The sequence below is a fragment of the Apiospora phragmitis genome (genome assembly GCF_038363925.1).
Source record: "Apiospora phragmitis strain CBS 135458 chromosome Unknown utg000009l:1.0-1189150.0:1.0-1190623.0, whole genome shotgun sequence".
In the NCBI taxonomy this organism is placed as follows: Eukaryota; Fungi; Ascomycota; class Sordariomycetes; order Amphisphaeriales; family Apiosporaceae; genus Apiospora; species Apiospora phragmitis.
The window spans coordinates 141,491-152,871 of record NW_027117408.1 but is presented as its reverse complement, the minus strand read 5'-3'; the positions used below and the strand labels follow the sequence as shown (position 1 = coordinate 152,871).

General features: G+C 55.8%; 4 protein-coding genes across 4 annotated transcripts; 3 read left to right on the top strand and 1 right to left on the bottom strand.

Annotated features, from left to right (window-relative positions):
* Positions 1–200: 200 nt before the first annotated feature.
* On the top strand, positions 201–1,909 carry PG994_009546 (uncharacterized protein; the record flags this gene model as incomplete). Its single annotated transcript, XM_066860955.1, has 5 exons — positions 201–302; positions 385–523; positions 618–836; positions 931–998; positions 1,082–1,909. The coding sequence occupies 5 exons, from the start codon at positions 201–203 to the stop codon at positions 1,907–1,909; spliced, it is 1,356 nt and encodes a 451-aa protein (XP_066713125.1).
* Positions 1,910–2,858: 949 nt separating this feature from the next.
* PG994_009545 (meiotically up-regulated protein) lies at positions 2,859–4,528 on the bottom strand (the record flags this gene model as incomplete). The annotated part of the gene is made up of 3 exons (XM_066860954.1): positions 2,859–4,084; positions 4,152–4,322; positions 4,402–4,528. 3 exons carry the CDS (start codon positions 4,526–4,528, stop codon positions 2,859–2,861), a joined length of 1,524 nt encoding a protein of 507 aa, XP_066713124.1.
* A 2,165-nt stretch (positions 4,529–6,693) lies between these two features.
* On the top strand, positions 6,694–7,560 carry PG994_009544 (uncharacterized protein; the record flags this gene model as incomplete). Its single annotated transcript, XM_066860953.1, has 4 exons — positions 6,694–6,740; positions 6,822–6,831; positions 6,898–7,039; positions 7,280–7,560. The coding sequence occupies 4 exons, from the start codon at positions 6,694–6,696 to the stop codon at positions 7,558–7,560; spliced, it is 480 nt and encodes a 159-aa protein (XP_066713123.1).
* Positions 7,561–8,526: 966 nt separating this feature from the next.
* On the top strand, positions 8,527–10,372 carry PG994_009543 (5'-nucleotidase domain-containing protein; the record flags this gene model as incomplete). The annotated part of the gene is made up of 2 exons (XM_066860952.1): positions 8,527–9,626; positions 9,685–10,372. 2 exons carry the CDS (start codon positions 8,527–8,529, stop codon positions 10,370–10,372), a joined length of 1,788 nt encoding a protein of 595 aa, XP_066713122.1.
* Between the last annotated feature and the right edge of the window lie 1,009 nt (positions 10,373–11,381).

The window sequence follows — 11,381 nt, the reverse complement described above, 5'->3', positions numbered from 1 at the left end:
AAACCCATCCATGGTTCCCCTAATGCTGTTCATGTCATCCTCATTACCGTCTAGCATGAATCGTATCAACTCGACCTAAATGTACGACCACTGCCACCACATGCCTTTATCGATACCTGGAACTACTGCTCGGTACCACTAAAAGACGAGTGCTGGTGCCCGCCGTTCCGGGACGTCGAGTAGGGCGTCACCCGCGCGCCATGAGGCATGGACGGGGATGTCTCCTGATACTCGTGACGCTGATATTCTCGCTGTGTCAAGCAAGTCTGATCGAGTACACGGCCGAGATTCCTAAATGCGGGGTAAGAACGAGAGATCTGTTTCTTTCTGGATTATGATATATACCAAGAGAAAGAGAGACTGACGTCGAGGTTGTCTCGCTAGTTGACCTGCTTGCGGCAAGCCATACCCGCATCGGTATGCCACACCTTCACCAACGAGACATGCATCTGCACCGACCCGGACCTGCTGGAAGCCGTCACCGAGTGCGCCTCGAAGCAATGCACCATATTGGACCAACCTAGTACGTTACACCCCGAAGGATCACCAGTAGTCGCAACTCGCGGACAGGAGAGAGAGACTGAGGGCATTCACGAACTGACCCGCGAGTACTCTAGAGTTCGCCAAGGTTCAAGAACAGGCATGCAACAAGCCACAGCGGCGCCGGTCCATGGTCGACGAGGTCGTCTACGTCGTCATCGATGTCATCACGTTGATATGCATCATCATCCGCATAGTCGTGCGATACCAGATGACTTCCACCATGGAGTTGGACGACTGGGTTGTCCTGGCCATGGTGCCGGTATGGGCCGCTTTCTTGGGCCTGGGACATTACAGTACGAACCCCCCCCCCCCCCCCCCATCTTGTCTATCCACTTACCTCCCACTGCTGAGTCGACCTTTCCACCGGCTAACGTTCTTCGGTCGCAGTTCGCATAGTGGCAATGGGTCGCGACATCTGGGATGTTGACCCGCAAACAGTTACTCGCGTCCTAAGGGTAGGTGGTCTTTCCTCTTCCTTTCCTTCCGCAGGAGCGATCAATAAGTTAGATATGCTGACCGTTGCGCCTCCCCCAACCAGGCCACCTTCATCGACGAGCTCCTCTACACCCTCACCCTGTCGCTGTCCCGGATCGCCGTCGTCATGTTCCTGCTGCGCGTCTTCGACCTCGCCCGCTTCCGCGCCATCGCCTGGGCCGTCATCGGCTGGATCGTCCTGTACGCCGCCGCCGTCCTCGCCGCGACCATTTTCCAGTGCGTGCCCGTCGAGTACAACTGGCTCGGCTGGACGGGCCAGTACTCGCGGTCGTCGTACAAGTGCATCGACGTCAACGCGCTCTCGTTCGCGGCCGCGGGCATCGGCATCGCGCAGGACTTGGCGATTCTGGTGCTGCCGCTGCCCATCATCGTGAACCTCAACATGGCGCTGCGCAAGCGCGTACACACGCTCGTCATGTTCAGCCTGGGCTTGCTGGTCGTCGTCACCAGCGCCGTGCGGCTGCGCCACCTCGTCCGCTTCGAGACGTCCGACAACCCGACCTGGGACAACGTCGACGCCATCATGTGGACCCACGCCGAGGTCAGCGCCAGCGTCATCGTGGTCTGCTTGCCCACGGTCCGGGCTGCGCTGGCGTCGTTCGCGCCGCGGCTGCTCGGTTCGACGGCGGCCAAGACGCCCGGGAACTCGTCGGACAAGACGCCCTTGTCGGGGCCCAGCGGTGGCGGGGGTTCGAGCACGGTGTCGGGGTCAAGGTCCAGGGCGCGCCGGGAGCGGTACGAGGGTCTGGACGACCAAGACGGAGGAGAGGCCGGCCCCGGGAGGTTCCGGTCAGCAGGAGACGACGATATTGAGCTGACCAGCAGCCATAGGCCGATATATCAGAGAGGGCGACGACGACCACGACAATAAGGCCGTCAACATCCACCACACCTTCTACCATAATAATAGCTCGAGCGGCATAATACTGGAAAACGAGAGGAGGGTGGCGGTGGTGTCTGGAGGAGGAAGGGAGGGGGGCAAGCCGGCGCTTCCGAACTTCAGTCATCCTCCGGGGCTAAGGTAGGCCAGGGGACCGTGCAAAACGCTCAGGTCTAGGAGAAACGAAAGCATGATTTGATGTAGCAGTAATGAAAACGAAACCAATATACCCAAGATCACGCCCACTTAAGCACACCGCAAGACATATTTTCTTGATTGACGCGCTTACTTACATACGAAACGAGAGTTGTGGCCATATGACCCTTCAGTCCCCAAACTGCTGGCTGTATGGACGGAACTTTGAGAATCCATCCTAATTGCCCAAGCGACAGAGACAAGTCGACTACTTATCTGAAGAAGTCAAGCCGAGTCAAATAACCTCGTCACGAATCGAGAGAGATATGAACAAATAGAGTCTTTGCAAGAAATAGCATTATCTTCTCTCGGCTGGCGAGAAGAGGATCCAGTCCCTAGATTCCGTATCCTTGAGTTCGCTCATGCGCGCGCCCATAGTCTATCAAAAGGAAGGAGTATTCGTCGGCAATCCCAAGACATAATATAGAAAAAAGAAAACTCCAAGCGCTATGCGTTTCGTGCGGGAAAAGCTCTCCACACGTCGTCAAAGATCCACACCACCCTCCCCTCGTTATAGGTTTTCCTCCCTCCTGACTGAAACTGTTGATGTTGATGATGTTGTTGTTGTTGTTGTTGTTGTTGTTATATATTTATATATAGAAACCAATCCGCTTGCGTGTATTAAAAACAGATATCCGTAAATCAACTTCGTCTTCGCCTTCTCCCTCCCTTCCGGTAGAGATTATACCACACCAGAAGCATGAAAAGAGCGAGACTACTAATGTGAATCGACAATTTAGGCAGACTACGATAAATAAGCCAAGTCCCGCTTCGCCGGGATAGAAGGCGGGGGCTTCTTCGCACGGCTGGGCGGCGGCGGCGGCGGCGCCTTCTTGCCCGTGACAGGAGCCCCCGTCAGACCGACATTGCTCGTCGTCCGGCTGAGGCTACCGTAGCTGGTGGCCGGGCTCTCACTGCGGTCGTACTCGGGGCTGCCGCTGCTGTTGGTGGCGCCGTCGTAGTCATCACCGAAGACGTCGTTGCCGTTGTTGTTGCTGTTGGTAGAGATACGGCTGACGGGACGCAGGTTACCCCGCAGCGAACCAATGTTCTGGGGCGCGGGCAGCGTCGCCGGCCGCGGCAGCGAGGGCGGCTTCCGGTAGCTCGTGGGCGAGGTACGAGAGGGCGAGACGCTGTTGTTCTCGTAGGCGCTGTTGTAGGTCGAGGCCCGGTTGATGCCCGGCCGCGGCGACACGGGCGTTTCCGCGCGCGGGTTCGCCGTCGAGAGGTAGCTGTTGGACCGCTCCGAGCGGTTGGAGCGGATGGGCATGCGCACCGGCTCCGGCTGTGGCTCCTCCTCCTCTTCTTCATAAACGTCCTGGCGACTGGCCCAGCGCTCGACGCGGTCGCTGCTGCGCGCCGTGTTGCTGCGGCTGCGGCTCTGCTGGCTCTGGCTGGGCCGCCGCGACATCCCGCCGCCGCCGCCGTACTCGGACTGCCCGCGGATCGTGGGCACGGACCCCTGGCCCGCGGGCCAGCCCGCGCGCGCCCGGCGCAGCTCCTCGGCACAGCGCTCGTGGTACTCGAGCTCGGCGTCGAGGAAGTTGGTCAGGTCGTTGACCGTCTCGGTCTCGACCTCTTTAATATCCTGCATGCGCCGGAAGACGTCCTCGGACGACTCCTCGTACTTGGCCTTCGCCGCGCGCAGCTCGTCCTCGAGGCGGAAGTCCTCGCGCTTGGCCTTTTGGACTTTGGTCGTGGCGGCGTCGTAGGCGAGGCGGCGGTTTTCGAGCTTTTTGCGGGCGGCCTGGGGAAAAGACGTTTTAGCTTGGGAGTCTCGTACGCGGCTAGGGAGGAACCGCAATGTCTGCCTGAGGGGAGGGCGGTTGCAATTGCCTGTACTTGGGGAACTAACCTGGTATTCCTTCATCATGGCAAGCGAGCGCTCCAGCGACTCAAGCCAGTAGGCTGTCGCCTGGGCCGAGTAGTTCTCTTGGATACCGGCAATCGATTCGTTGGCACGTCCCATAACTAAAGCAGAAGGAGAGATATCAGTAAACACGTCTTGCGCTCTGTATGTGTAGGATGCTGTACATACCGATGAGGCAGTTGCCAAACTCGGAATCCGGCTCGAAGTCCTCGCCATGGCTCATCATCGTCCGGCCCATGTAGCTGATCGGCAGGCCCTTCTCTTTGTCTTCGGCGCTCTCGCACCGCTTGGAGATGGACTTGGAATAAATGTTCATGGATTTCTGGAGGCGGTCCATTCCTGTTCAGAGAGAGAAATGCAGTAGTTAGCGAGCTGTCGCACACAATCGGAGAAAAAGGAGTCTGTAGTGAGGTTGTACCGTCATGCCGTAACGCCATTTCCGTCTCCAAGTTCTTGAAGTCGTCCGTCATGGCCGTCTTGGCCTCGGAGCCCATCTTCTCCCCCGCCCATTGGAAGGCCCGGTCGAATTTCTTGGTGATACGCATTTTCGTTAGGGGTTGGGTGAGTAGTATGAAGCGTGTGACGATATCAATTGATTATGGCCAACGCTCTCTCTCTCTAATAATAAGAAAATGAGTTGCAAGGAAAAAAAAGGGGTTGCTGTTAAACCAGTGACAGCAGCAATAACAATAGTAAGTAGCAGAGCAGCAGCAGGTCCCTTTTGATATGTATATCTGATACAATCAATGACAACTTTCCACAATCACCCGTTATCGCAGGCGTGGCTATGCTGTAGCGGAATGCCAGACAACACTAGCTAGGGGCAGAGGGGTAAGGGGACGGTGGTCTAGAAACGTAGATCAAGGCAGTGGCAATGTGCCGAGATTAAGGTGTTCGCTGTGTGTGGAGATGATCGCTCTCGTGTTAAAGCCAGGCCTGGCTAGGGGGTGGTTGGCCGTGTGCCGGGGGGCGTGTGTGGAGGGACGTAACCCAGAGTGGGATTCGTGAAGTCACTTTGCTCCGTATTGCTATGGTAGAGGAGTACGTTACCAGCCCCCGTTAAGCTGTCACGTAGCGAGATGACGGATTCTGGAAGGCTCAAACCGTGGGGAGAGAGAACGGCCGAGTTTCATACACCAATTTGTTCGGGACGAGAGGACGTGGGTGGGACTGGGACTGGAGAAGAGAGTTGTGTGTGAGTTGGGCGAGGGCGTGTTCTTATGATTCTTATGCTGCTTCTTTATTACTGATTAGTTCGAAACCCTGAGACGCCAGATCGAGTAGCGAAAGATTCGGTTGAAACGTCCCCCGAACAAAAAGGCCAGCAGGCTCGCCAATAGCTGCGACTGGGGGCACGTCCAGACCGGCAAGCTTATCGCTAAAAGGGCCTGGTTCTTATTAGAGTTGTGGTAGCAATGGAGTATGCAATGCTCTCTGCAGGGACACCTGCATCACGAATATGCAGAGTAGTAGTATATGCAGGTGGTTGAACAAAGATGGGAGGGGGTCCAGTCTCCAAAGGGGGCCAGGCCAGGCAAGCAGGGCGCTTGATTCGCCGAGGGCAGAATTTAGGCTAGATTCTAGCGACGAATTGGTTGGGATGGTCCCCGGGGAAGGGCACCGTTTAAGGGAAAAAAGGTACTAAAGAAGCAAGCCGTTGGAAACAAGATGTTGATAGTCGGCTGTCGCCGTGTCGCTTGCGCAAGCTCTTTGTCGTCTAGTTCGTGTTTTTATTCGAGGTTGGTTCGGTATTAATTTACCTCCTATGATAATTCATCATCCATCAAGGTTGTACGGAGTACTGGATGAAAATTCCATGATTGGCGACTGATGCCAACCGCCTTCTTTATGGCTGGTTGCTACGCAGCTACGTGTCAACGTGTACACGAGCATCCAACATGATCCCAGTTCATATCGTCGGATATGAAGTCGTATGTGCTAGCCACCAATTAAAAAAACGTTGCTGGTTACCTGGTTCTGGTTTTTGTTGACTGTTGATTGTTGACCTTGTTCAGTCGTCTCACCGAATATTCATTAGGGAAAATGCGAATGCGAATGCAATCTCGCGTCATCCTGTCGATGACCTGATATTGATCCCACCGACTGGCTATTGCACGCCGTGGAACTGCCCATGTTGCTGCCATATCACGAGGGGACGCAGGCCTCAACTGCGCCTCCATAGTTTCCAAAAGCGCGCGCCTTTCTCCAGTCCTTTTCCCACGTCTGCTCGTGTCTTTTGCTGGCATCGTCTCGTCCGAGGCATGGCTGTTCCTGAGTTGGACGATTCGTTGGCCAAGATCCAGTCTTCCGGTCCTGGGTGCGCTGTAATGTAAATGTACCGGCCGCGCGGCTTGGCGGGTTGGCCCTGGGAGCGGGTGCCCGCCAAAGGGGAGGGGAGGGGGAGGTCTAGTGGAAAAGCTCAGGGACCCTCTTTTCTTTGTTCTATTTTTCCCTTTCCACTCTTTGCTCGATGTTCGATGCAGAGACCCAGAAGCATAACATAGCATGATGTGCGTCTGCAGCCTGGCTTGAAACAAGCGTCCAGCTGGTGCAGAAGAAGAACACATGATCTGACGAAATCTCTTTGTCTTTTGCTCAGTAACCTAACGTACTGGATTTGGAAATGTTTCCTGCGACATCGATATCGGCAGGGGTAGACGAAGGGCCCAGGTACAACCACCCCCTCCACCCCTTCCCGATCTGCAGAGAAATGCTCCAACAACGCGCACCTGCTGGAGAGGGAATAGCCTATGCAGAGTGCGTCGAGAGGCGTCATCGGGAGAGCTGCCCGTCTGGGGCATACGGCCCGAAAAGATGCATCTCGTAATAATCGCCAAGCTTTCGTACAGTACGTATATCTCATTACTTGATATGCTTATTCAACATACTTACCTACGGAGACTATGTTCCTTAGCTCCACGAGGGGATATGGTGGTTCGCAGTCAGTGGTAGGTTCAATTTAGGAGACGCAACAATAGCCGCTGGCTTCCACGCCAAGCACGTCACCCTCAAAGAGAAATTGACTACTCGTGAGAAGGGTGTCCCTGAAGAAGAAGGTTAACGTTATTACAGTAATGGTAGAGGCGCTTGACTCAAGCCGTCAAATCAATCAATCAATAGTAGGATTGTGGTTGTACTGTATCCAGTTGGTCTGGCCTAAGTATTGGAACCACACCCCATTACGTACAGCCCAATGCGTTAAAACAGAGCTGCAGTCACTGGACCAACCACTGGACCGCTGCACCGCTGCACCACTAATGAGTGCTGCTGAGTCCTGAGACTGGCACCTGCTTCAGGGCGTCTCGCTGGCGAAGCTTCCACCCCCAATAACAGCACTCTCCCCCCAAACCGTTTCAGCCTCAAGAGCGCTGCACCAATCGACGATCATGCATCAACTGACGACGGCACGGAAAAGGGAACTATCGATGCCCGTGCCACCTTCAGACTCTTTCGCATTTTTGGCGCCCTGATGCGTGATGACGACTCGCGCCGATTATTTATAGCGTGGCCCATTGCCTGTTTGGTTAACCTCGAGGGCAAATCGCCAGCGCTGCACGCTGCTGATGCCCACAGTTGAACTCTCCGTCCCATCTCAAACTTCCAGCTGGCAGCTTCCGTCGCCCGTGTCGGGAAATTCGTAATGGCCCTGCGCCATCCTGACGGGAGCGGCGCTCCTCTGCACGTCCGAGAGCAACGCCCAAAGAGTTTCCATGCACTCCTATTGCATCATTGTCACGGCTGCCCGTCAGCGAGACCGCAGATTGCTATGTCATGCATACAGGAGTCGGGACACTTGTTACGTCGTGCATGATTCTAGACATCCAGAAGGGCCATTTGATGACTGTCTTTTTTCTTTTTCCCTCTCGTCTCCTTTTTTTGAATGCCTGGGTACGGTGGTTGGTTGACTCGCCTGCTGCTTGACCCCCAAAAGCACTGGACTCATTCCACTGGATAGGCCCTCTTGGCACGCCATCCCAATTGCGACCGACAACCAAAGTTCCTGTCAATTGGCGACTGGGATGGATCGCCCACCAACGGACACCGGCGGTTAATGATACCTGCCGAGCCCCAAGGTAAATGTGAATAATGAAGGAGATATCCTTCACCGCATGGAATATATACCTTATGTTTCTACATATCCGTACAAATCTCCCATCTCCAAGGCCGGGCACATCCCCCCATTGCAGCAGCTGTCTCGGAGCGCCAAGCAGCCAAGATGCAGGCCAAGACACCTCGTCCTCGCACGTGGGAGCTCTGATTTGTCGAAGCTGCACGCGGCCGACACCGCTGCCCAATTCCCGCGCCGCCGTGATAAGATGATGCAGGCCCAGATCGTCGCCAGGCTTTCGGCTCGGCTGCCGGAGCTGATAACGAGGCATGTCTGTAGGAAGATCGCCGGTAGGATCTCAGTAGCCAATCGTTTAAAATCTCGGTGATGGATGTCTTGCCATCGTAGGAATCGTGTTTCTCGTGTTCTCTGCTCTGCAGGCTTCTCCCGTCATTGCCATTGAAATTCACCGTTATGGGTCGAGTAACGTCCACGATGTGCACGCTCGTGACCGCGGCTGCTGCATTGGCTGCTGGCCTGGCTTCGGCCGAGGATGCGCTGTACAGCCGCCATCTGTCCAAGCGGTTCATTGACGATGCTGGGAACTTCAACATCTCGTTCTATCATATCAATGACGTGCACGCCCACCTGGACGAGTTCAGCGCCGCGGGCACCGACTGCACCAAACCCGAGCGGGGCTGCTTCGGCGGCTATGCCCGCGTCAAGACGGCCATTGAGGAGACGCGGCCGGACCACCCGGACAGCCTGCTGCTCAACGTCGGCGACGAGTTCCAGGGCACGCTCTTCTACACCTTCTACAAGGGCGAGAAGATCGCCGACACGCTGAACGAGATCGGCTTCGACGCCATGACGCTGGGCAACCACGAGTTCGATGGCGGAGACGATGCGTTGGGCGACTTCATCCAGAACCTGACGTTCCCCGTCGTCGCGGCCAACATCGTCTCGGACCACCCCGTGCTGAACGCCTCCATCAAGCCGTACCACGTTTTCGACGAGTACGCGCTGGCCGTTATTGGTTTGACCACCGACGCGGTGCCGGACATCAGCAAGCCGGGCAAGGGTACCAAGTTCGGCGACCACGTCGCGAGCATGCAGGCCACCATCGACCACATCCGGGCCACCGAGCCGGACGTGAAGAGGATCGCCGCCATCACCCACATCGGCTACGACGAGGACATCAAGCTCGCACAGGCCACGCGCGGGCTGCACTTCATCATGGGCGGGCACTCGCACACCTTGCTGGGCGACATGGACGGGGCCGCGGGCAAGTACCCGACGGTCGAGACGAACCGGGACGGCGACGAGGTCTTCATCGTGACTGCCTACCGCTGGGGCGAGTATCTGGGCTACATCGACGTGACCTACGACGCCGAGGGAAAAGTCCTCGCCTACCACGGCGCCCCCGTCCACCTCACCAATGCGACCAAGCAGGACGAGGACCTCCAGGAGCAGGTCGACGAGTGGCGCAAGCCGTTTGACGCCTTTGCCGCGCAGGAGGTCGGTACTGCCAACGTCGAGCTGGACCAGACCAAGTGCCAGAAGGAGGAGTGCTACCTGGGCGACTTTGTCTGCGAGTAAGTTCTTTTTGGCCCCTATCATATGACTGATTGGCTGATCGCCTAACACGGATAGCGCCATGCTCCAGTATCGCCTCGACGGCGGCTCCGACGCCGCCTTCGCCTTCACCAACGCGGGAGGGATCCGCGCCACCATCGACGCGGGCCCCATCACGCGCGGCGAGGTGCTGACGAGCTTCCCCTTCGGCAACGCCGTCGTGGAGCTCACGTACACGGGCGCGGAGCTCTGGAAGATTTTTGAAGGGGCCGTCTCCAAGGTGAACCAGTTCAACGGGAAAGCGCTCGGCGGGTTCTTCCAAGTCAGCCGCGGCGTCAAGGTCGAGTACAACCCGCAGAACGCGGTGGGGAAGCGGCTCGTGCGACTTACGGCCGGCGGCAAGCCTGTCGATATGCAGAAAGAGTATGCCGTCGTCACGATTGATTTCGTCGCGACGGGCGGCGACAATATCCTCGTGCCCGTAAACGAGGGGAGCATCGTGATTCTGGATACCATGGACGAGGTCCTGGTCGACTACATCAAGGCCAAGAGCCCCGTCGACTTCGAGCTCGGGGGCAGGATCGCCGTGGTGGACGGGCAGGCGGCTGAGGGTGGTGCTGCTGGTGGCAACGCGACGGGGACGACGCCGAGCACGGGCAGCCCGGCCGGGCCTACGCCTACTAATGAGGCCTACCACATTTCGGGGGTGGGCTCGTCGTTGGCGCTGCTGATCTTTACGGCGATGCTGTATTACGTCGTGTCGTAAGCTTGCATTGTACATAGAGAAGCGAAGAGAATAATAGCGTAATGACGCATGACGTACTTCGAATGAAACGTAATGAGGGAATGCTTCGTGTCGGTCAACATCGAAACAGCGCCCCAGAACACACACTCTTGTTTCTGGTCATGCATTGTCTAATCATTCAACACCAAAAGCTTGACTGTTGTTGGTACTTCTCATTACTTCAGTTGCCCTTCCCCTTACCTTTTTGCTACCTAGAGTCCATCTTGCATCTAAAAAATTCACCGCGAGGCAATCAGTTCTATTGGGTCAATTTGTCTTCGTGGATGTCTTGTTCAATTGCCATGTTTCTGCGATTACCAGGAACTCTATCGTCTTCACGAATATATGTATCTCCGACCAGGCCTCCTACCATCGCCAACCACAGTGCCCCGAAACCTTAACACCCTCGAAAAGAGTTCGCCAAACACGATGACAGAGTCCACATCTACTTTACTGTCCAACATGGCTAGATGCAGTTGCTTGATGCAGTTGCGAACCGGCGATATACCTCGCTGGATCAGGCAAATCTCAAGCCAGCAGTGGTTCCAGGAAGAAATCCAGCAATCCATTCGACAAGAAATACGCAACCATTCAATTAATCATCCTCTATTTTGTATTTATAGTAGAAATCGGAGAAAGTCATCGTGGATCAGACTATAGGCATCACAGCTCGGGTACGGTTCATACAGAACTCAAACATATGGGACTATGAGGATGTCCCGGAGATAGCTTGAAGAAGGTATATATGAACCTGTCCAGCTCCCATTTGTCAGTACTGCTGCCAATCATCCCTGTGATGTCCCGTACATTTCCTTGGTGGCTCGAACACAGACTTATCGAGCCCTGTCCTTGGTTCAGCAACGTGTATTTCCTACTACCTCCTATTCGTATATCGAGAAGTAGCGACAGCGACATACCGACGCATTCTTCCTTGAACCAGTGAAAATGCCATCTAAACGATCGCCACCACGCCTGCCGCCTCTGAGGCCCC